The 21,422-nt window shown below is 36.9% G+C and overlaps 2 protein-coding genes across 3 annotated transcripts in view; one reads left to right on the forward strand and one right to left on the reverse strand.

Moving 5' to 3' along the window:
* The window catches only part of pde3b (phosphodiesterase 3B), a 51,630-nt gene extending 48,327 nt beyond the window's left edge, over positions 1-3,303 (reverse strand). For both annotated transcript variants that reach the window (XM_065267862.2, XM_065267861.2), the window contains exon 1: positions 2,205-3,303. In XM_065267862.2, coding sequence (XP_065123934.1) covers positions 2,205-3,098 — 894 coding nt within the window. In that variant the 5' untranslated portion in view covers positions 3,099-3,303. The remainder of the gene's footprint in view (positions 1-2,204) is intronic.
* A 4,687-nt stretch (positions 3,304-7,990) lies between these two features.
* On the forward strand, positions 7,991-21,037 carry copb1 (COPI coat complex subunit beta 1). The gene is made up of 22 exons (XM_065267595.1): positions 7,991-8,114; positions 8,736-8,881; positions 8,996-9,225; positions 9,321-9,490; positions 9,570-9,684; positions 9,767-9,859; positions 10,011-10,148; positions 10,232-10,351; positions 10,439-10,546; positions 10,668-10,814; positions 14,195-14,340; positions 14,464-14,560; positions 15,852-16,012; positions 16,092-16,212; positions 16,297-16,524; positions 16,645-16,824; positions 18,280-18,424; positions 18,508-18,627; positions 19,088-19,233; positions 19,332-19,421; positions 19,534-19,689; positions 20,717-21,037. The coding sequence occupies exons 2-22, from the start codon at positions 8,791-8,793 to the stop codon at positions 20,774-20,776; spliced, it is 2,862 nt and encodes a 953-aa protein (XP_065123667.1). The 5' UTR covers positions 7,991-8,114; positions 8,736-8,790; the 3' UTR covers positions 20,777-21,037.
* The last annotated feature ends 385 nt before the right edge of the window (positions 21,038-21,422 follow it).

The following is a 21,422-nucleotide window of genomic DNA, read 5'->3' on the forward strand; positions in this document are numbered from 1 at the left end:
AACACCTCAAAGCACGGTCACAAACTAAAAACACAATGTATCTTTAACATAAATAAAATCAAAGCAATATTTTATAAGCAAAATGAATTGCTTGAGTGAGTAGTTAACTTCGGCTTCCTTAAGATTTCCCATGACGTTGTTTCAGTTTTAAAAATGACTGAAAATAACCTCATACACTTTCGAGGTGTGTACAAGGAGGATGTTAAGTAAAAAGAATACCTATAAACAAAACATAAAACAGTGGCACCGCCTTGTTTGCTTGAATGCACAAACAAAAAATATTGTTTCAGGCAGATGCCGCCATAATTACTCAGAATTCATTTACTACACCCTATATGTATAGTATTACAAATAACCTAGTTACCAAGTAGCATAAAAAATAAACATATATATTAAATTATTGTACAATTTTAATGATATAAAGTAGTAATACATTATTTCTGTGAGAAAAAATTTGCCATTAGTGAAAAACGTCAAGTGTCACATCATGACTCGAGAAAAAATATCCACCTACACTGTAGCATTTTGTGTCAAATCAACATATATTTTTATGTTACCTAACTTGATTTATTAAGTTATGTCAACTTTTCACAAACCAAAACTTAAAATAGTAGGCTGAATTGACTTGCTACCAAGTTGCTTTTGAAGTGTAATTAAATTTTCAACAACGTTACTTTAAATACAACAAAGTATACACACAGTGTGAGGATCAAAACAAAGATTTTTACAATTTATACAAACTTAGGAATTAATTTTACATAAGTAAAAAAAGACACAATGTGAGCTCTGTTTTATTCCATGTATCACCTCTAATCCACTATCATCACAAAGAAATTTTAAATATATTAAAATACTTAAAAAATAGATAATAATTTTTAAAGTCATGATTAAACTACAACACGGACAATGAATAGAAACTTGAGAGATTGCCTCGATTCGAAATGATAACAGATTTCATGTCAGCTCCAGATTGGAGAACTCATGCTGCCACTCAGTAATAACAGGTGCTGAACTTTAGTCTGAAACTGGTCATATCAAAACCTCAATTCATGGGCATGACTGGAACAATGCACTCATTCAACCACACTCAAAATCCCTTGAAGCACAAAGTCAATGGCCTTATGTTCAAGCAAGCAGAAAAGGCATTTACCTCGTCTTTAGTACCAAAAACACACATAGCACTTAAAATTATAATTTTGTATAATTCTCAGAAGTATTGCCATAGGTAGAAATAAGTCAGGAAGACTAAATGAAAATCCAGATATGTAATGGTGTGTTTGCTTAGCAGCACAGGTCTGATGACCTTGAATTTAGTTTTAAACATGACCCTTCACCTTAGTCAGGACTGACTTTTTAAGCAACAAAGGTTTATCAAACATCTACAAGCACCATACTACTTGATTCATAAGGTTCTCTCTTTTTTATACAATAAGAACTGCATGTGGCTAAATGTTATAAGAGGTTTTCCGATTTTAAATTATGTAACATAACTTTAACCAAAGAGTTTTATTAATTTTTTACTTTGTTGAAGGACAAAGACACTGGGACAAGCATTGCCCAACTTTAAAATATTTGTTTTTGACAAAGTTTTGAGTGATTTAATTATAAAATTCATCAATGCTTAAAAGTCTAATTCCACTTTATTATGGACACAAAATTCTCAATAGCTTTTTAAGTATGTTGTAAACTGGCTAATGTCCTTCTGGGTAAAAGTAAATGGTTTCCTGTGATACTGAGAACCCTTATAACTGTGCCTCTATAAACAAAACTTCCATTAAATGTTTTTGCAACTTTAAAAACATGTGTTACTTCTGTTGGGATTAAGTGACATCTAAAGAAACTTTAGAAACTAGTTAAACACAATCTCGCTTCCAAAATGTACAAACTATTACATCTAAATTATTAAACAAGGCTAAACTGAAATGTTATGAACAAAAAACAAAACGTGATAAAATCCCTTCATTCTAATGATTTTTTTGTACGCAATATGAATACAGTTTTGAGGTGACAGCAGGTGACTATAATGAGACCCAGTCAAACAACTGTGTGTACAACCAGATCCAAACTGAATGTAAACATATTAGAATATCAAGGATGTGGTGGTTATAAAAGTGTGGTTTATTTTTGATATATCAGATGTTATCTAAGATGGTGTGTGATGTATTGGCACTGTGATGCTGTATGGGCTGATGAATAGACCCTACCTGTTCTCTGGATATACAGGGCAGAGAAGGTCTACGGGGCATCTTACAACTGCCATAATAGGTGCTCGAGGTTTCTCCTAAAGAAACACAACTGGACCTTCTCCTCGGTCTGATGACGGGAACTTTCTCCTCCGCATTGGGAATCCTATTGGCCGTCTCTCTCGGTGGGTAATAGTGATCAAAACAGAGCGCCAGGAGAGAGCCGGAGACCCCCGCGATGCACGCCAGCACCGGCCTGAAAGATGGAGACAGACAGCCGAGGCTGGTGAAGGACAGCAGCCACACCAGGCTGGCGAACACCAGAATCAGGACACTGTGTTTGAGTTTTAAAGTGGGGATGAGAGTGAGCAGACCCACGCAGCCCAACACAAACAACAACCTGCCCATCATTTGCATCTGATGGTGCTCCTCTCCCCACTGGAAAAAGCGCAAAACCATCAAGTCCCCCAAATAGCATGATGCTGGTAAAGACAAAAGCCAACAGCTACTGCTTTCCCTCTTTATCCTCCTCAGGTAGAGGGTGAGAAAGAAATAAGCACAGCCTATGCTGAATAAAGGACTGATGGACTGTGAGAAATCAAAAACAAAAGTCCGTAGCTCCGAAACGCCGCGTTCACTTTGAAAGCTCCTGGAAATTAAATAGGAGAGCGCCAAAACCGCCAGCGCTCCCACATAGAGAGCCGAGGCGCGGAGTAGCTTGGAGTTGAGGATTTCCCCGTTGCAAAACCTACAGACGTTAAATAAAAAGCCCCTCGGATGGTCTTGTTTTAATGGAGTGACGCAGCTCTTCACATAGCCGTTCCTGAAGATCTCCGCGCTGTTTGCATTGCCAACAACACCATCGTGCTGTCTGATCTTACTGTGCAAAACCTCTCCTTCCTCCTGCACAGCCATGTTGTCCTCCTTCAACGCTTTTTAAACTTTCATTCCTCCGAAATAAATCCTCCGCGTGTCAACGTTTCGCTACATGACGGCGAACGCGCTCCACGGTCACTCAAACGTGCTCAGGCATTTTGGCCAGGAGGAAAGAGGGTGAAATGTTGTTGTTTTTTAGCAGACTCGAGCTCTATGTCGCCGTCTAGGTGCGACAATTTGTAACGATGACTCGGGCGCGAGACACACAGGCACGCGCGCTTCACAAAACCGCCAAACCGCGAGCGTTCTGAATGTTGTTTCTCTAATGCGACCCCCTTTCCTAAACTTTTTGCGTTGTTGATATATCAAACAATGTAATAGAAAGTACTACATGTGTGTGAAAAAATAAATACATAACATATAGCCATATTGGAAACCACAGAATGTCATACCCATTTAAACATTATACAGGTAAAGAGTTTGTGTACAGTGCCAGTGCTTGTTGTCTTTGTGGTATGATTATACATGATTGTAACACAAAACAGTAAGCCCAGTAGTAGGTCACTAGGCAGAATAATGTAATTAGTATCGATTGCTTTACCTTTAGCATTTATTTCTGGCTTTCCTGAAGCAACGCAGGCCCTTTGGTTTTAATGCAAGCACCACAAGAGGACCCTAATATAGACAATATGTTAGAGGACATCGTTTTTATATTACCATGTAACTGTTTAGGACATTTTAAAATCAAGGTATACATGTAAATATAAATGTTTTTAATCCACAAGATCAAGATTGAAAATATATAATAGTATATTCTTAAAATCATTGGTAAGGGCTTGGATTTGTTTAATGGGTCTAAATGGCTTTAGAATAAAATAATAGAAATTTAATGAAATTGGATATATTTATACAATTTAATTGAACAAAACCAATGAATGCATTTGAAGGCCAGAACATTTTTTTCATGCATAATGGTTCAATTGTTCTTGATGTCCAAAGTTGAATATGCTGTTTTACGTCTTCACTCCCTTCTCTATTTAGGTTGAGAAGAATAGTCAACAGTCAAACAGTTAATTCTGATGTACAAAAAATTATTGTGTCTGTACAAGCACAATCAAAGGCTTATTTTGAGAAATCACATTATAGGTGATTTTAGTTTATTTTTATGTTATGCTTATATGGCAGTCATCTTGTGACAGGTACAAAGATTGAAATACATTTAAAAAAACAAATATCCAAGGCACTCAAGTGAAAATGTTAAAAAGCCTTTAAAAAACTGGACTACATACAAAATTAAAAGGTAGATATACGTTTTAATTTTTAATTTTAATTTTGTATGTGGTCCAGTGTATTAAAGGCTTTTTTAAAATTTTCACTTGAGTGCCTTGGATATTTGTGTTTTCAGTATATAAAATCTCTAATCGTCCAAAGAGCACCAGTGATTGACATAAAGAATACCAGTGCAGCTCGCTCTGCTATTTCTTTTATATTGAAATACATTGTTTGTTTACATGTTAATATTATGCATTTGTTTATGTTTATAATGTTTTAAATGATCTGATCCTATGAATCAAATGTTGCTGTAAAAGCAAATGTTTTATCTATACAACCTATTGTATATATTGTATTTGCAAGCAGTAATTATTAAGTGGCCATTAACTCCATGTAAAATGAATTAGCTCTTTGCTACTTATATGACTGTATCATATCCATCATCCTAAACATATAGGGGCAGTTTTCCGGACAGGGATTAGACTAGTTCCAGACTAAAATAAATGTAAGAGCTGTCCAAACTTGCACTGACATTATATCTTAAAATACATGCCCTTTGTTTTGCCTCAAAATGCACATAATTAATGTTTTAGTAAGATATGTTTGTTAAAACTACATTTCCTAATTTAACTAAAGCCTAGTCCTGGTTTAAGATAATCCATGAAACCACCCCTTGGGGTGGTTTCCAGGTTTAGGTTAATCCTTATTAATATTAGGTTTTTACAAACATACCTTACAAAAAACACTACAGGGGTGTATTCCAGAAAGCTGGTTATGTGGCTTACCCGGGTAAGTTTAGGAGTAAGTAAGCGGATAACCTCTGCTTTCGGTTCCAAAAACGGAGGTAACTTTCGGGTTATGTAAGTAACCATAGCAACTGACTCTCTGAAGATAACCTGCTCCGGAGCAGGTTATGTTGCAGGGTAAGTTCATTTTAGTTAATAAAACGAGGCTTCGGAGGAAGTCTGCGCATGCGTGCACTTATGACGAGCGTACAGCGGGCGTGGAAGCATATATTTTGCATAATATTACAATGTTAAAGCATTTATTTTATTTTATTATATTTACAGTCGCGAATATTTATTGCTGTCTTAAAAAATGTGTGATATGAATTTTTTTTAAAGAAACTATTTTTTTAATAACATGGATTGTTATTGGTGATTGGACTAATTACTATAAATTTTATTATTAATTAAATTTAATTAAAAATTTATTCATATTTGTGTTCGGACTAAATACTATACATTTAATCATGTTCATTAGTAATATATCTCCAAATATCAGTGGATGTATGAAACATAATTCCATCAGTTAATTAATGTTAACAATAAAGTACATTTCCATATCAATTTTGTCAATTCATAAATAACCTCATCTTTCACTTACTAGATAATTTGAGATGAATCTAAAGTTATAATAAATGTGTGTGCAAATCTATGTTACTTAAGTGACAATGTGGCAATGTTACAGTAAATGGATATAACAAATAGAAACACATGATGCCTATCATAATAATAATTACTGAGGGATAGAAGTTACCCCTGCCTGCAGTCTCTGATAGGCATGTGCATCTAACCTGACCCATAGAATGACACCCATGAAGCACAGGCATGATTTAACACTGACCCACATAGTGACACAGGTGAAGCACAGACTTCATTAGGTGAAACACCATTGAATCACAGACATGGCATAGTGGTCAGAGATTTTCTATTATATCAGTTAGAATCATGTACACAATGAAATGAAATTATAAATATATATTTCATAGTATAATATTTATTTCTTAAACATGCACTTCAGATCCTTAGCCCTCTCTCTACATTTGATCTATAGTTGGTGTTTTTCTAAATCACCTTTATTTCTTTAAAATTGACCTTTTGTAGCTGCTTTCCTGAGCTATCATTTTTGAGCAAAGGGAAATTGAGATATTTGCATATATTAGATGATACAGGACATATATTACAACATGTTACTATTGACACTAATGTAACATTTCTATTCTCCAATTCTGTCACAGCAGATCCTAATCGTCCAATGCAAATGAATGATCATTCTTAGTGTAGTGTAATGAAAAGCATTACACAACATTATTGAAAATCTGTAAGGACTGTAAGGAAGCTTTACAATTAAAAGAGGGTGCATTAATCTATCAGCTATCAGTAAATGTTAAAAAAGATGGTGACACAGTGTCATACAAGGAAAGTCCTAAAACTAAACAGGGTCACCCAAAGGAGCAGAAGTAAAATAAGTACAATATAGTGAATATTATCATAGTGCATTTTATGCCTACACAATACAATCATATCTAAAAAAAAAAAAAAACTTTAAATAAGCCTTATGATGTATTTGCACTTTATGTGCCACAACTCTTATGAAATTAACCATGGTTTTATTGGTGTATAGTTGTAGTAACCATGTTTTTTTGTGCATTGATTACTATCAGCAGAACCATGGTTTTACTGCACTAACCATCGTTTAACTATGTTTTTTTGAAAACCATGGTTATTTTGTGGTTACCATGGTTTTACTGTAACCATGTTTTTTACTGTAGTAAAACCATTGTTACTTTTCACAGGGGAAAATATATTCATAATTCATATGTTTACAATCATATATAAAATCTATGATTATTTTGACTATATTAATTATTTTAGATTGTTTTAGATTATTTTAAATAAAATTGTGTGTATTTTCGTTGAGACACATATAATATTGGACTTAAATGGGGTAAAATGGGTTCGTATTAATTATTTAATTAATTAATTTGATCTGTTTTGTAATCACGCACTTCTAAGCCGATTATAAAACGTTGATTTTGCCAGAAAATATTAGTTTATAATGTTATTTCTCATTTAAAAACTTTTAAGTTCTCTGACGTTTCCATGGTGACTCGTGAAATCTGCGATCCATTGACAATGCCTTTATGTTGTTACCGTGAGCGCGCGTTAACTCTGGGTTACTTTCAGCGAGTTGATTGACCTAACTCTTAAACTGTGTTTTGGAACCGACATACCCCGAGTAAGCAAGTTTGGGGTTGATCAACCCAAAGTTCGGGGTTAATCTGATGGTAAGTTAACCCTGCTTTCTGGAATACACCCCCGGTGTGCATCTTAAGACAAAACAATGTCAACAAAATATGTTAAAATTAAACAGGACAGGGTGTTTTAAATGACAGCAGCCTTAAGATTTTAGACCTGGAAACCGCCCCGTACAGGCACAAAAAAATCAGTTTTTTTTTTTGACCAGTTCAATTTCCAAATAGCTTTTGGAAAACAGATATTACAGATATTAAAGATTTTTAAATTAAATGTAGAACTGTGGTATGATGAAGGTTTAAAGTCTATTTTTACATTCAAGACACAAACGTAAGTCTGCAGCATTTCTACATTGTACATTTTTTACCTGCCTTTAATTTTTAAGTATAGTCAAACGGCCTTTCAACCTTTTCATTTCATTTCTATTTAAAATATTTATTTTTCTTTCACTTTAATTTTTCAAATTAAGTTATGCAATTTTAGGCTTGTTTTTTATGCTATACTTATTTAATTTAATTTGTTCAATTAAAATGTTATCAAAATAAAATAGTATATTAAAATGACTTGTGCACACTTTACAAAAGACTTTTAAGTTCGCGAAACGCGTCGTCTGTTTTGTCCCTTCTGGCGCCCTGTAGTATTGATGTGGCGAAGTCGGTCCACTTCCACGTCATTCGGAAGGATCAGAATTTCTGAAGACACGGATGCGTATGCAGAATACAAAGACCAGATACCTGTCATAAAGGTAACACAACAACAGTATATTACATTTATAAAGAACATTTGTGTTGTTATTTTGAGCCTCCGAAAACACCAACTTACCGATCGTCTGTGTTAGTTTTTATCGTAGACGGTTAGCATGCTAGTTGTTACTGCATCAGCAGACATGTTGATTGATCAAACAAGCAGACAAACTGTGTAGTCGGTGAAATCTGGATGTAATGGGGACGAATCGTGTATACAATATACAACTTTGTAACACAGTCTGATGTTAGTCTTGGGTAGAGGTACTACATGCTAATTCAGAAAATCCCAGTGCGGCCGTAGATCATTAGATCTCTTGCAAAATCATTAGGTCAGTAAAACTTATACGTTGAATCGTTTTAATTCTTGTTTACTCCAATAAAGTAGTACAACATATGTTAATAATAACTCCGTTAATACCACAGTACATATCCTAAAATATGGTAATTATTTGGTATGAAAGTATGCATCAAGGAACGTATGATGTCATCACTATACTGTACCATGTTATGCTGTCACTATATTGTCTGTACACTTTGTCTTGTTATTAGTAGATACTTTAGTAGCCATTGTCTAAATTTCATTTGATATTATTTAACTTTTACTGTAATTTGTGTTTCAGGAATCCTCAAAGACATTCTCTCCGAGTAAAGTCTCGTGAAAGAAGTACTGACATCATGACAGCCGCCGAGAATGTGTGTTACACCCTTATTAATGTCACCAATGACTCTGAACCACCATCAGAAGTCAGCTTGAAGGCTGATTTAGGTAATCCTAACATGTAGAAATGTGTTCGTTTGAAGACTTCCTAAAATTAAAAGCATTTGTGTTGCAGTAAGATGCACCTAAACTGATGTCTGCTTCTGTTTTTTGTGAAAACAGAAAAGGGGGAAATCAAAGCCAAGACAGAGGCTTTAAAGAAGGTTATCATCATGATCCTGAATGGAGAGAAACTTCCAGGGCTGTTAATGACCATCATCCGGTTTGTCCTGCCACTTCAGGATCACACAATTAAGAAACTGCTACTGGTTTTTTGGGAGATTGTACCCAAAACCACTCCTGATGGTAAACTTCTTCAGGAAATGATTTTGGTCTGCGATGCCTATAGAAAGGTAGGCATATAATATGAATATCACTCATTCCGTGCATAGCTTATCGATTCTATATCAGAATGTCTAAATATGCCATCTGTGCAATCCATCTCTAGGATCTCCAGCATCCCAACGAGTTCATCCGTGGCTCCACTCTGCGCTTTTTGTGCAAGTTGAAGGAGTCTGAGCTTCTGGAGCCCCTCATGCCAGCGATCCGTGCCTGTCTGGAACATCGTCACAGTTATGTGCGTCGTAATGCAGTCCTGGCCATCTACACCATCTACAGGTAGGGGTGTTTTTTGTCTGTTTGTTTTGCACGAGTTTGCAAGTGAGAAAGTCTAACAGCACACATATTTTTTCTTTAGAAACTTTGAGCATTTGATCCCAGATGCTCCTGAGCTGATCCATGATTTTCTTGTGAATGAGAAGGATGCAAGCTGCAAGAGAAACGCTTTTATGATGCTGATTCATGCAGATCAGGTACACAATCTATAGATTCACAACTTGTGCAAGTTTAAGGATGAATGTCATCTAAAATGTACTTTTTAAAAATGTTTTTCAGGATAGAGCTCTGGACTACCTTAGCACCTGTATTGATCAGGTGCACACATTCGGAGACATTTTACAGCTTGTCATTGTAGAACTGATTTATAAGGTGAGACATCTTGTGCTTTTGGGGACATTGATATAATGCAAAATTGCATAATTATAGTCCTGCCATCAATTTCAGTCTGCTTATAATACATCAAAGCAAAGCTACATATTGCTGTCAAGTGGTCTTAAACATTTTGCCGCACATTGCTTAGGTCTGCCATGCCAACCCTTCAGAGAGAGCACGTTTCATCCGTTGCATCTACAACCTACTGCAGTCCTCCAGTCCTGCAGTTAAATATGAAGCAGCTGGCACTCTTGTCACACTGTCCAGCGCTCCCACCGCTATTAAGGTTGGAGGATTTGACACCTGGCTGTTTTGCTTAACTTTTACGAGTGGTGGAATGACAATGTTTGATTTTCTTCTGCCTACCAGGCTGCTGCTCAGTGCTACATTGATCTGATCATTAAAGAGAGTGACAACAACGTTAAGCTCATTGTTCTGGACCGGCTGATCGAGCTGAAGGAACACCCAACACATGAGCGAGTTCTCCAGGTAAGCATTTCTTCATGTCACCGTAAACCACTTATTATGCAAAAAAACCTTGTCAGTGGGCTTAATTTCCCTGTTGTCTGCTTTTAGGACCTGGTGATGGATATTCTGAGGGTTTTGACCACGCCTGATCTTGAGGTCCGCAAGAAGACCTTACAGTTGGCTCTGGACCTGGTGTCATCCCGCAATGTAGAAGAGGTGTGTGCCGCAGTCTGATGTTTTTGGAATATACAGACACATTTATGCACTAATCAATGCCAGAACATATGAATGTTTATGCAAGCAACCTGATTTGCGCTTGGTTTTGTTTATTTCACAGCTGGTTATAGTGCTGAAGAAAGAAGTCATTAAAACCAACAATGTGACCGAGCATGAAGATACAGACAAGTACAGGCAGCTGCTAGTTCGTACTCTGCACTCGTGTAGTGTGCGCTTCCCTGACATGGCAGCCAACGTCATCCCTGTGGTACGTTTTCACATTGAACTTCTTTTTACAGTGAAGTATTCAATTTCTTTTTTTAATTCCAGTATAATTTGCGGTACCATAAGCAGGGAGTTCACCTTTACTTACATGCATTCAGTAGTATAACGAAGACGCTTTAAAGACGCGCACAGAATGTTCAGCAGCCAAAAACTAAATGGGCGATAATATCAAAAAAGCATTTCCGGTGTTTGGCTTGAAAAGTAAAAAGACCAAATACATTTTACAGAACAATAACGTTTTTAATTATGCAATCAAATAGCAACTAATGTAAAGTTAGAGGCGTGCACGCTTTATAAATGCAGCAAACATGTCGGCAGTGTGGATGTATTTTAAAGTGACCGAGAAAGATGCTTTTTTGTTTTTTTCATCCAAATAGTTTTAGTTGCCAAACATCCCTAACGCTTTAATCCAAACTGACCCTGTCCACACATACACAGGAATTTCAAAACCGTAGCTTGTTCTATGCGGTTTGTCCAAATGCAAACTGAGTATCAGGTGACTGAAACTTTTTTCTGAAACTCCAGTTGCAGCGGTGTCGAGTTTTTAGCCTTTGTTGTTGTTTTTGCAGAGACTCTGCAGCGGCTTCCGATTGGCCAATATGGCTTAATGTTTAGGGATACATCGCCATCTGTTTGTTTGGCATGCTCTTGACAGTGCTTCATAGCGTTTTTCCCGTGTTCATGTGGAGACAGAGGTTTTTTTAATGTAGGAGGGTAAAAATCTGTTTATAAAAATACCTGTTTATATATGGATTAGGCCTTTTAAGTGGATTTCAAGTAGAGCCCGACCGATAAAGGATTTTGAAGGCCGATACCGATACAAATATTTGTTGCTTTTAAAATCCGATATTCCGATATATCGGCCGATTTTTTTCCCCCAGAAACGCGCAACAAAACATTAACAGATTTCCCTAACATTAGTTATTTGTAGTTATTTATGAGTTTTAACTAAAATAATATGATAATGCATTTTAAAAAGAAACTTGTTTCTTTTATTGTCACAAAGAACAGAGAAACATCAAAATATATTAAAGTTCTTATAAATAAAATCAGTTACAGTTTTAAAAGACTTTCATATATATAGGTTCATATATATAACTTTGAATAGGACTGGAGACAAATTCTGTTAAGTTTTGATAAATAACAACAACAGCAAAATATAAATTGCTGATCACTTGACTCATGCAGTGGCTAGACGCCTAAATCTGGACCCCACCAGCAGCTACTGGTTTTCAAAGCGCTCTGTCAAAAACACCAACAGTGAGGAAATCTAATGAAGGCTGTTTCGTCTGTTTTTTTTTAAAGTAAATATTAATTTATCGGCCATTATGAATGCCGATACCGATAGTTTGGAAAATGTCTAATATCGGCCTGCCGATATATGGGTGGGGCTCTAATTTCAAGTGCTATTTGCACGTAGTTGGACGCCTGAACATTTTGAGTTTACTCGCTTCATTCGCGCATGAAATTGCAGTCATTCGAGACATTCACATGGAAATTTGCATCATGGGAGGGGCTTATATAGCTCAAATTGAGTAAACTTACCAAATTGTTGGACCTCCTTACTCACTTTCTTCCCAACAAGATCCTTTTTAATTTCTGTAAAAGTATGAAGATGTCTCGTGTAGCGATGATGATTTTCCTCCATTGTTGTTTTGTTTTTCTGCCTCCGCTCGCTTCCTGCTTGCTTCCCGTCACTGCTAAAGCAAGCTCCTGATTGGTTAATGCGGCGCAAAAAAGTTCAGATTTTTCAATTCGCGTGAAACGTGCAATCCACGCCACGCCATTTGCGCTTACCGCACCGCAGGATGCCTGTTCGTGTCTTTGCATTGACTTAAAGGGGGCAGAGAATGAAAAAGCATTTTTACCTTGTCTTTGTTGAATAATGGTAGTCTACCCACATTCACCAACATACAAAAAGTGCTAGACATGCTAAACATCTCCGTCTCATAGAAATTCCTCTTTTAGAAATGTCAGCCAGAAAACGCCCCAATCTGAAAAACTGATGCTTATGACATCACAGGCATCTAACTGCCCCTCCACTTTAAAATAATTGGCAAAATTTTTTGAGTGGCAACAAAGTCAGCCAATCAGTAATGAGATTACAAGTTAAGCCAGTAGGGGGAGCCAAATAGGTGCAAATCCCCCACCCTAATAGAGCTATCTGAGAGAGGTTTTTGGGAAGCTTCTAAAGCATTACAGACCCAAACAAAAAAATTTTTGTCTACATGTCACATCACAGAACAAGGATAAATACCCTGTTCAATCATTCTATGTCACCTTTAAAGGGATAGTTCGGCCAAAAACGATATTAAACCCATGATTTACTCACCCCCAAGCTGTCCGAGTTGAATATGTCCATCGTTTTTCAGACAAACACATTTTTGGATATTTTAGAAAATATTTTAGATCTTTCTGTTCATTAAATGTAATGTTACGGGGTCCAGCAATAGTCCACGACCTTCAAGTCCAAAAAAGTGCGTCCATCCTTCACAAATTAAATCCAAACGGCTCCAGGATGATAAACAAAGGTCTTCTGTGGGTAATCCGTGCGGTGTTGTTGTAGAAATATCCATATTTAAAATGTTATTAACGTTATAAACTACCTTCCGGTAGCGCCGCCATCTTAGACTCAGGAGAGAGTATTAGCGTAGTGTACGCACTTTTCTTAGTGACGTATGACAAATTCGGAGGGCGGGGGCACAGAGCAGCAGTAGAGAAACTCTGTACGCAGCGTAAGCTCTCATCCTGAATGCGCATCACTCCAAGATGGCGGCGCTACCGGAAGGTAGTTTATAACGTTAATAACATTTTAAATATGGATATTTCTACAACAACACCGCACGGATTACCCACAGAAGACCTTTGTTTATCATCCTGGAGCCGTTTGGATTTAATTTGTGAAGGATGGACGCACTTTTTTGGACTTGAAGGTCGTGGACTATTGCTGGACCCCGTAACATTACATTTAATGAACAGAAAGATCTAAAATATTTTCTAAAATAACCGAAAATGTGTTTGTCTGAAAAACGATGGACATATGCAACTCGGACAGCTTGGGGGTGAGTAAATCATGGGTTTAATATCGTTTTTGGCCGAACTATCCCTTTAACACATAAATCACCTGCGCTCGCCGCCTCTTCCGTGTCTGGTGTGAACGCACCATTACACACACCACCTGTAAGGTAGTGGGTCATTTAACACTTAAAATTATTGAGTACTGTACTTTTTGAAATGTATATATTTAGCATTTCTGTAATAGGCTTCATCACAAAACAACTTGGGTAAAGTATCTTGTAGGTAAACAACAGTTGTGAAAGTTATTCTTAAATAGACGCATTTTTGATTTGTATGTGGCTACAGCTGATGGAGTTCCTGAGTGACACTAATGAGGCGGCCGCAGCCGATGTGCTGGAGTTTGTACGGGAGGCTATTCAGAGGTTTGACAACCTTCGACCTCTTATCATTGAGAAGATGCTGGAGGTCTTCCATTCCATCAAGACGGTCAAGTAAGAGATGTAGCAGTTCGATTAAACCAATAACAAAAATAATCTGGTGTATTAAAAATTAATTTGTGTCTTATGTCTTGTTTAGATTTATACAAGATGCTAATTTGTTTTTTTGCTTTGCAGGATTTATAGAGGTGCACTGTGGATTTTGGGGGAATATTGCAGCACTAAAGAGGACATCCAGAGCGTGATGACAGAAGTCCGCAGATCTTTGGGAGAGGTGTGTAGTTACATGACTCACATTAACCGATAAACGCACACCTGACCTGTCAAATTTCTTTAAAAAAACACCAAAGCAATGTCTGTGGTGACCGTGGTATAAGTGAAATAATTGACTTTGGTCCTTTTGAAATATTTGAAAATAAATTCCAATTTGCTTCGTGCCGCATTACCACCTTGGGTGTGCATTATTTTACAATCATTTAACAGCCTGTCATATATTATTCCTTATTACACGGCTCTCTGGAATGCTTGATTCTGATTGGTCAGTTGAGACATTTGCAGGTTCGTTCTTTTCAAATAATAACCGCTCCAAAGTAATAACGCATAGCCGGTACTACTTGTACGATTAAAATCGCTCCGCGCCAATAAAGATTACTAGCTGTTTGGCGCCATCTTGTGACAAACACTGGACAACCATAATTTTAACATGTACGGAAATAACAAAACATTTAAACAGTGGATAGAAGAACGAACAACGACAAGACACAGAGAGCTTACTGAGACTTAACTTGACAAAATAGAGCATGACAGCTACAAAGCCAACACACAAAAAAATACAGAATGGGCATTAAAACTTCTCAAAGACTAGAGAAAAAAATGGAGACAGACAAGTATGAAGCAGAGGATCTTAATAAGGTATTACGATCATTTTATGCATCTGTGCAAAGTTTCGCGGAAGAGTAAAAATTTTAATTTAAAACAAATATGCCAATAAAATGTTTCAAATTCATATTCATGTCCAGTTTTTTTTCTTATGTGGCAAGTAGCCGTGTAATAAGCGGGATAACGTAGAGGCAGCCGGTAGTTATCGGGAAATAAGCCCCTTCTGTGTGATACAAGATCACACTGTCGGGGCTTATTTCCCGATAACTACCGGCTGCCTCTACATTATCCCTTACTTAAATATCAAACATTAGAAATATTAGAATGAAGGCTCTTGCACTAGAAGAGCTTCTCTCCTATGTTGGCAAAGATTTACGCTCAATGTTACGCTGATGTCAATATTATTTTCAATACAGATGTAGTATTGTAAAACACTAGAAGGTTTGATTTTATTCTCAATAGTAAACAGTCAGACATTGATAGCGGCTCAGATGACTTCAATATGCGTGTCTCTCTCTGAAGGGCAACTTCATACAACACAACACTTGGTTGTATAAATGAGAACTGCTTTGCATAGGATAAACTCATCTCACATAATTGTTACAAACATCTATTGCTGATTCCATTAAACATTAGGGTTCGCTAAAACACGAAATGGGTTTAAATCGTTTTTTGTACCCATTTAGATTCCCATTGTGGAGAACGAGCTGAAGAAGGAGTCTGGAGAAGTGAAACCAGAGGAGGAGGTTAGTGCGGCTCCAGCTCCTAAGCTGGTGACAGAGATGGGCACCTACGTCACTCAAAGCGCTCTCAGCACCTCCAGACCATCCAAGAAAGAAGAGGACCGGTGAGTATCTCCCTTTACTTATGCTTAATTAAACCTCTCCATATTAGATTTTTAAATATATCATCCTTATGTTCTATAGGCCTCCGCTAAGGGGGTTCCTGATGGATGGAGACTTCTACGTTGCTGCCTCATTGGCCACCACCCTCACCAAAGTGGCCCTGCATTACGTTGCCCTCACCGAAGAGAAGAAAAGACAAAATGTATGTTATTTTGTTTTTTTAAGTGCTTATACCACCACTGTTTGCTAAACAGATGTGTAATGAATGTTATTTTGTTGCTTTCAGTCGTTCGTGGCAGAAGCCATGTTGATCATGGCCACCATCCTCCATCTGGGCAAATCATCTCTGCCCAAGAAGCCTATTACCGATGATGATGTGGACCGCATCTCGCTGTGTCTCAAGGTCCTGTCCGAATGCTCGCCTCTCATGAACGACATTTTCAACAAGGAGTGCCGCAGATCCCTTTCCCACATGCTCGCTGTCAGACTGGAGGAGGAGAAACTGTCTCAAAAGGTAAATACACATTATTGATGCTTTTTTTCCCTTGTACTTTGAGATTCAGATGGTCTGCATTAAGTCGTTGGTTATATTGTGGCAACAATACATGAACTGTGTTTGTTGTTGTTTTAACAGAAAGAGTCTGAGAAGCGTAACGTGACCGTTCAGGCAGACGATCCTATCTCCTTCATGCAGCTCACGGCTAAGAATGAGACGGCATCCAAAGAGGATCAATTCCAACTCAGTCTGCTGGCTGCTATGGGTAACACTCAGAGGAAAGAGGCTGCAGACCCGCTGGCCTCCAAACTTAATAAGGTCTATCGAAAATTTGATTCATCTAAGTTTATCTGTCATTTTTTATGATAGTGGTTTGTTGCTCAAGGCTAATTTAACTGGAAAGGTATTTTGTATCTCATCATCTTTCTCCACCAGATGGCGTGGTAGTTCAATGAATAATTTCAGAACTAGAAGTCAGGAAGGAATGTTTTCCCTATTCCCATCTGTGTCTCGTAATTTAATATTTAATATTGCCTGTTTTTTTTCTCTCTAGTAATAAATAATATTATAATTTTTTCTATCATATAAATATGTAAATGATATTGTGCAGGCAGCAATCACAAAACAAACCACAACAGGGCGATCAGGGCTTGTATCACCCTGAAGAGTATTATTTTACAACCATGTCCGGCTCACTGAACATTATCTGCTTATTATTACTTGCCTGCTTGCCATGTGTAACTCGACACAAAATATTGATTTGGAGAGTCAGTAATTTATTAGCTATTGTTTTATTATTTGAAACATTTAAAGGGACACTCCACTTTTTGAAAATATGCTCATTTTCCAGCTCCCCAAGAGTTAATTTTTTTTTTTTACCGTTTTGGAATCCATTTAGCTGATCTCCAGGTCTGGCGCTTCCACTTTTAGCATAGCTTAGCATAATCCATTGAATCTGATTAGACCATTAGCATCGTGCTAAAAAATAACCAGAGAGTTTTGTTTTTTTTTTATTTTAAACTTGACTCTTCTGTAGTTACATTGTGTACTAAGACTGACGGAAATTTAAAAGTTGCGATTTTTTTTTTAGGCAGATATGGCTAGGAACTATACTCTCATTCTGGCATAATAATCAAGGACTTTACAGATGTAACATGGCTGAAGCAGGCGTAGTGATATTATGCAGCACCCGAAAATAGTCCCCTTAGTAACTTTCAATGGCAGGGGACTATTTTCAGGCGCTGCATTATATCACTATATATCAATATCCGTAACACGCACCATGGTACAGCAGCAAAGTCCTTGATTATTACGCCAGTTTGAGAGTATAGTTCCTTGCAAAACCTACCTAGAAAATCGCAACTTTTAATTTTTGGTCGGTCTTAGTACACGATGTAACTACAAAAGAGTCAAGTTTTAAATAGGAAAAATACAGAAACTCTTGGGTTCATTTTTAGCGCAATGCTAATGGTCTAATCAGATTCAATGGATTATGCTAAGCTATGCTAAAAACGGTACCGCCAGAGCCGGAGATCAGCTGAATGGATTCCAAAACGGTAAAAATCAAATGTTTAAGGGGAGCTGGAAAATGAGTCCCTTTAAGTAGTTCTAGTAACGTAGCCTGTATGACCTGTCCAATTTCAATTAATCCCTGGATGTATGGTGATAGAGGAATACCGCTGATTGGCACAACATTTTATGTTGGTTACATCCAGATACAATAGTCATGCTGGTTCATTGGACCTCAGACTCAAATTTAATGTTTTGTTCCAGGTGACACAGTTGACTGGTTTCTCAGATCCAGTCTACGCAGAAGCATACGTCCATGTCAATCAATATGACATCGTCCTGGATGTCCTGGTTGTTAATCAGACTAGCGACACTTTACAGAACTGCACCCTGGAGCTGGCGACACTTGGTACAAGTTGTTTCTTTTTCATCACTGTCAGCATTGTCTGTTTTTTGGTGTATGTTTTACTGAACACAATCTTTAACCCCCAGGTGATCTTAAATTGGTTGAGAAGCCATCTCCTCTCACATTGGCTCCTCATGACTTCGCCAACATCAAAGCCAATGTAAAAGTCGCCTCCACAGAGAATGGCATTATTTTTGGAAACATAGGTTTGTAAAATTATCCAGCACACTGCAAAGGTTTAAAAAAAAATCTTAGCATTTTTGTCTTGTTTTCAGTAAAAATATCTAAAAATTCTTAAATTAAGATGCTTTTTCTTGATGAGCAAAACGACCCAAGAAAATAAGTCTAGTTTTTAGACCAAAAATATCAAATTTAAGGGATATTGTGCATAAAACAAAGCAAATGGGGTAAGCAATTTTTTCTAGAATTTTTCTTGAATTTAGTGTTTAAAAAATTTCAAGATTTTTTTTGCTTACCCCATTGGCAGATTTTTTGCTTGTTTTATGCACAAAATCACTTAAATTTGATATTTTTGGTCTAAAAACTAGACTTATTTTCTTGGTTCATTTTGCTCATCAAGAAAAAGCATCTTAATGTAAAAGAATTAGATATTTTTATGAATATAGCTGGGACTGAAATTTTTCTCAACAAACTTTATTTTTTCAGTGTATGATGTGTCAGGAACAGCCAGTGACAGGAACTGCGTTGTGCTGAGCGACATTCACATAGATATCATGGATTACATCCAACCCGCCACCTGCACAGATGCCGAGTTCAGACAGATGTGGGCTGAATTCGAATGGGAGAACAAGGCAAGACTGAGGAATTCTTTGGAAATAACGGCTATATTAGTCTCTGTTCTGGATTTTGTAATGTCTTGAATTTGTTCTGTGTTTTTGTTTTCATACAGGTTACTGTCAACACCAACATTATAGAACTAAATGAATATCTCCAACACATCCTTAAGTCCACCAACATGAAGTGCTTGACTCCAGAGAAGGTACATTAGTCTCTTGAAGCAAACCAGCATGTATGCGTATGGTTGTTATATTTATGTTGTGTTGTCCAGAAAAGCAGCTAGTATCACTTATCATGTTTTTTTTTTTAATTAGGCTCTTTCTGGCATCTGTGGTTTTATGGCGGCGAACCTGTATGCCCGCTCTATATTTGGAGAGGATGCCCTTGCAAACGTCAGCATTGAAAAGCCCATCCATTTGGGTCCTGACGCCCCAGTCAATGGCCACATTCGCATCCGCGCCAAGAGCCAGGTGACCGTTCTTGTCAAAACCTAATAAAGATGTTTACAGTAAACTAGGGCTGGGTATCGATTCAGATGTTTCAGATCTATTCAATTTCGATTCACAAGCTATCAAATCGATTCAATTTCGATTCTCGATTCAATTTCCGATTCTCGGGTCGGTTTTTATTCTCGATTCAACACAATGAATATAGATTTACTACAAATACTATATTGAAAAAAAAATAACAGTGAACAGAAGTTTACAAGTGGGTAATTAATAAAAAGAAGTTAAAAGCCACAACATAAAATGCTTCCATAACTCTTACTTTTTATGTGAAGGTGGCATCAACTTCGATGAAGCACCTAAAACCGCCATTTTAAGCACTGAATGAAAGAATGACAGGCTCCTTGGTAACATCGTGCAAGGCAAAAAAGAGAGTGACATCTAGTGAAAAAGACTAGTACTTTGATTAACATTAATCTTTCGTTCAATGTTTGCAGAAAAAATTATGGGGAAAAAAATCGATTCTGCTCTTTGAGAATCGATTCTGAATCAACCACGTAAAAAAAAAACCGATTAATCGAAAAATTTTGCCCAGCCCTACAGTAAACACTGAATGCAGGATCAAGAGAGGATAACGGGTTAAAATTGAATGTTTGTTCTCGTAATTGATTTTATTGTGGGTGTAAATTCCTGTGGTAAAAAGTTGTAAATTATTTTCATTCTAGTGATCAATGATATTAATGGTCTGTTATGTGAGTGACAGAAAATCAAACTTAATTTTCAGTAGATTTACTAAGTTCCCACTTTGATTTAATTAATTCCCCTTATGCTCTTTTATTTTAATGGTCACTGACAAAGTCATGAATAATTTCTTCAGCTTGAATTTGTGAAATGTAAATCATCCAAAAATGAATGAAGTCCCACCCAAACCCAGCGTCACTGAGATAAAAGCAGTAGTAAAACATACAAATTAGACTGCATTTATATAAATTAGCAGTGAAATTGTGTTTAAAATATTGAAGTAATGTATAAATTTGTGTTTTGTCAACAGGGAATGGCGTTGAGTCTGGGTGACAAGATCAACCTCTCCCAGAAGAAGATGGCGTCATAAAATCTGAGATTGATGCTGTTGTGGCAAAGATGCAACTAAAATACGCTATGGTCATTCCTATCTCTAGTCTTCTGTATTGCTTGTTTATGTCTCTTCAGACTGCAATGCTCTGTAGCCAAGATCTAAGTTCTTTAAACCCATAAAATATGTCTGAAGTATTTTGACTTTTTTTACAAACAAGATTCTTCTTAACTGCTCTACAAGGCATTGACCCTGTTAAACTGTAATTTGTTTCAATAAACACTGCACATGTAAAATGACCTTTCTTATTAGTATTATTCTCTTGTTTTACGAATACAGTGACCGTAGTCCTTTTTATAATTAGGCTCACTTTTACAAGAAAGCTCCCTGCCCTCAAACCACAGTTGACACAACAAGGATGTGTTCTCTTGTACAAAAGCTTTTGGAATTTTGAGAATTTTGTTATGGTCTCCTGCCTCTCAGATGACTTTCGACTCATGAGATTTGTGGTCAGTCATAACCCAGGCCCACACTGGTTTTGCGTCTGCAGAAATCGTCACAGATTTTTGCATGGATTACAAAGTACAAACTAATTAGAAACCTTAACTTAGCAGCATGTACAACTATTTGAAAATTTGGTAATGGTTTTGACTCATAGTTTGCAACAATGATTTTGCAACACAAA

The sequence above is a fragment of the Paramisgurnus dabryanus genome, chromosome 2 (assembly GCF_030506205.2).
Source record: "Paramisgurnus dabryanus chromosome 2, PD_genome_1.1, whole genome shotgun sequence".
NCBI lineage: Eukaryota > Metazoa > Chordata > Actinopteri > Cypriniformes > Cobitidae > Paramisgurnus > Paramisgurnus dabryanus.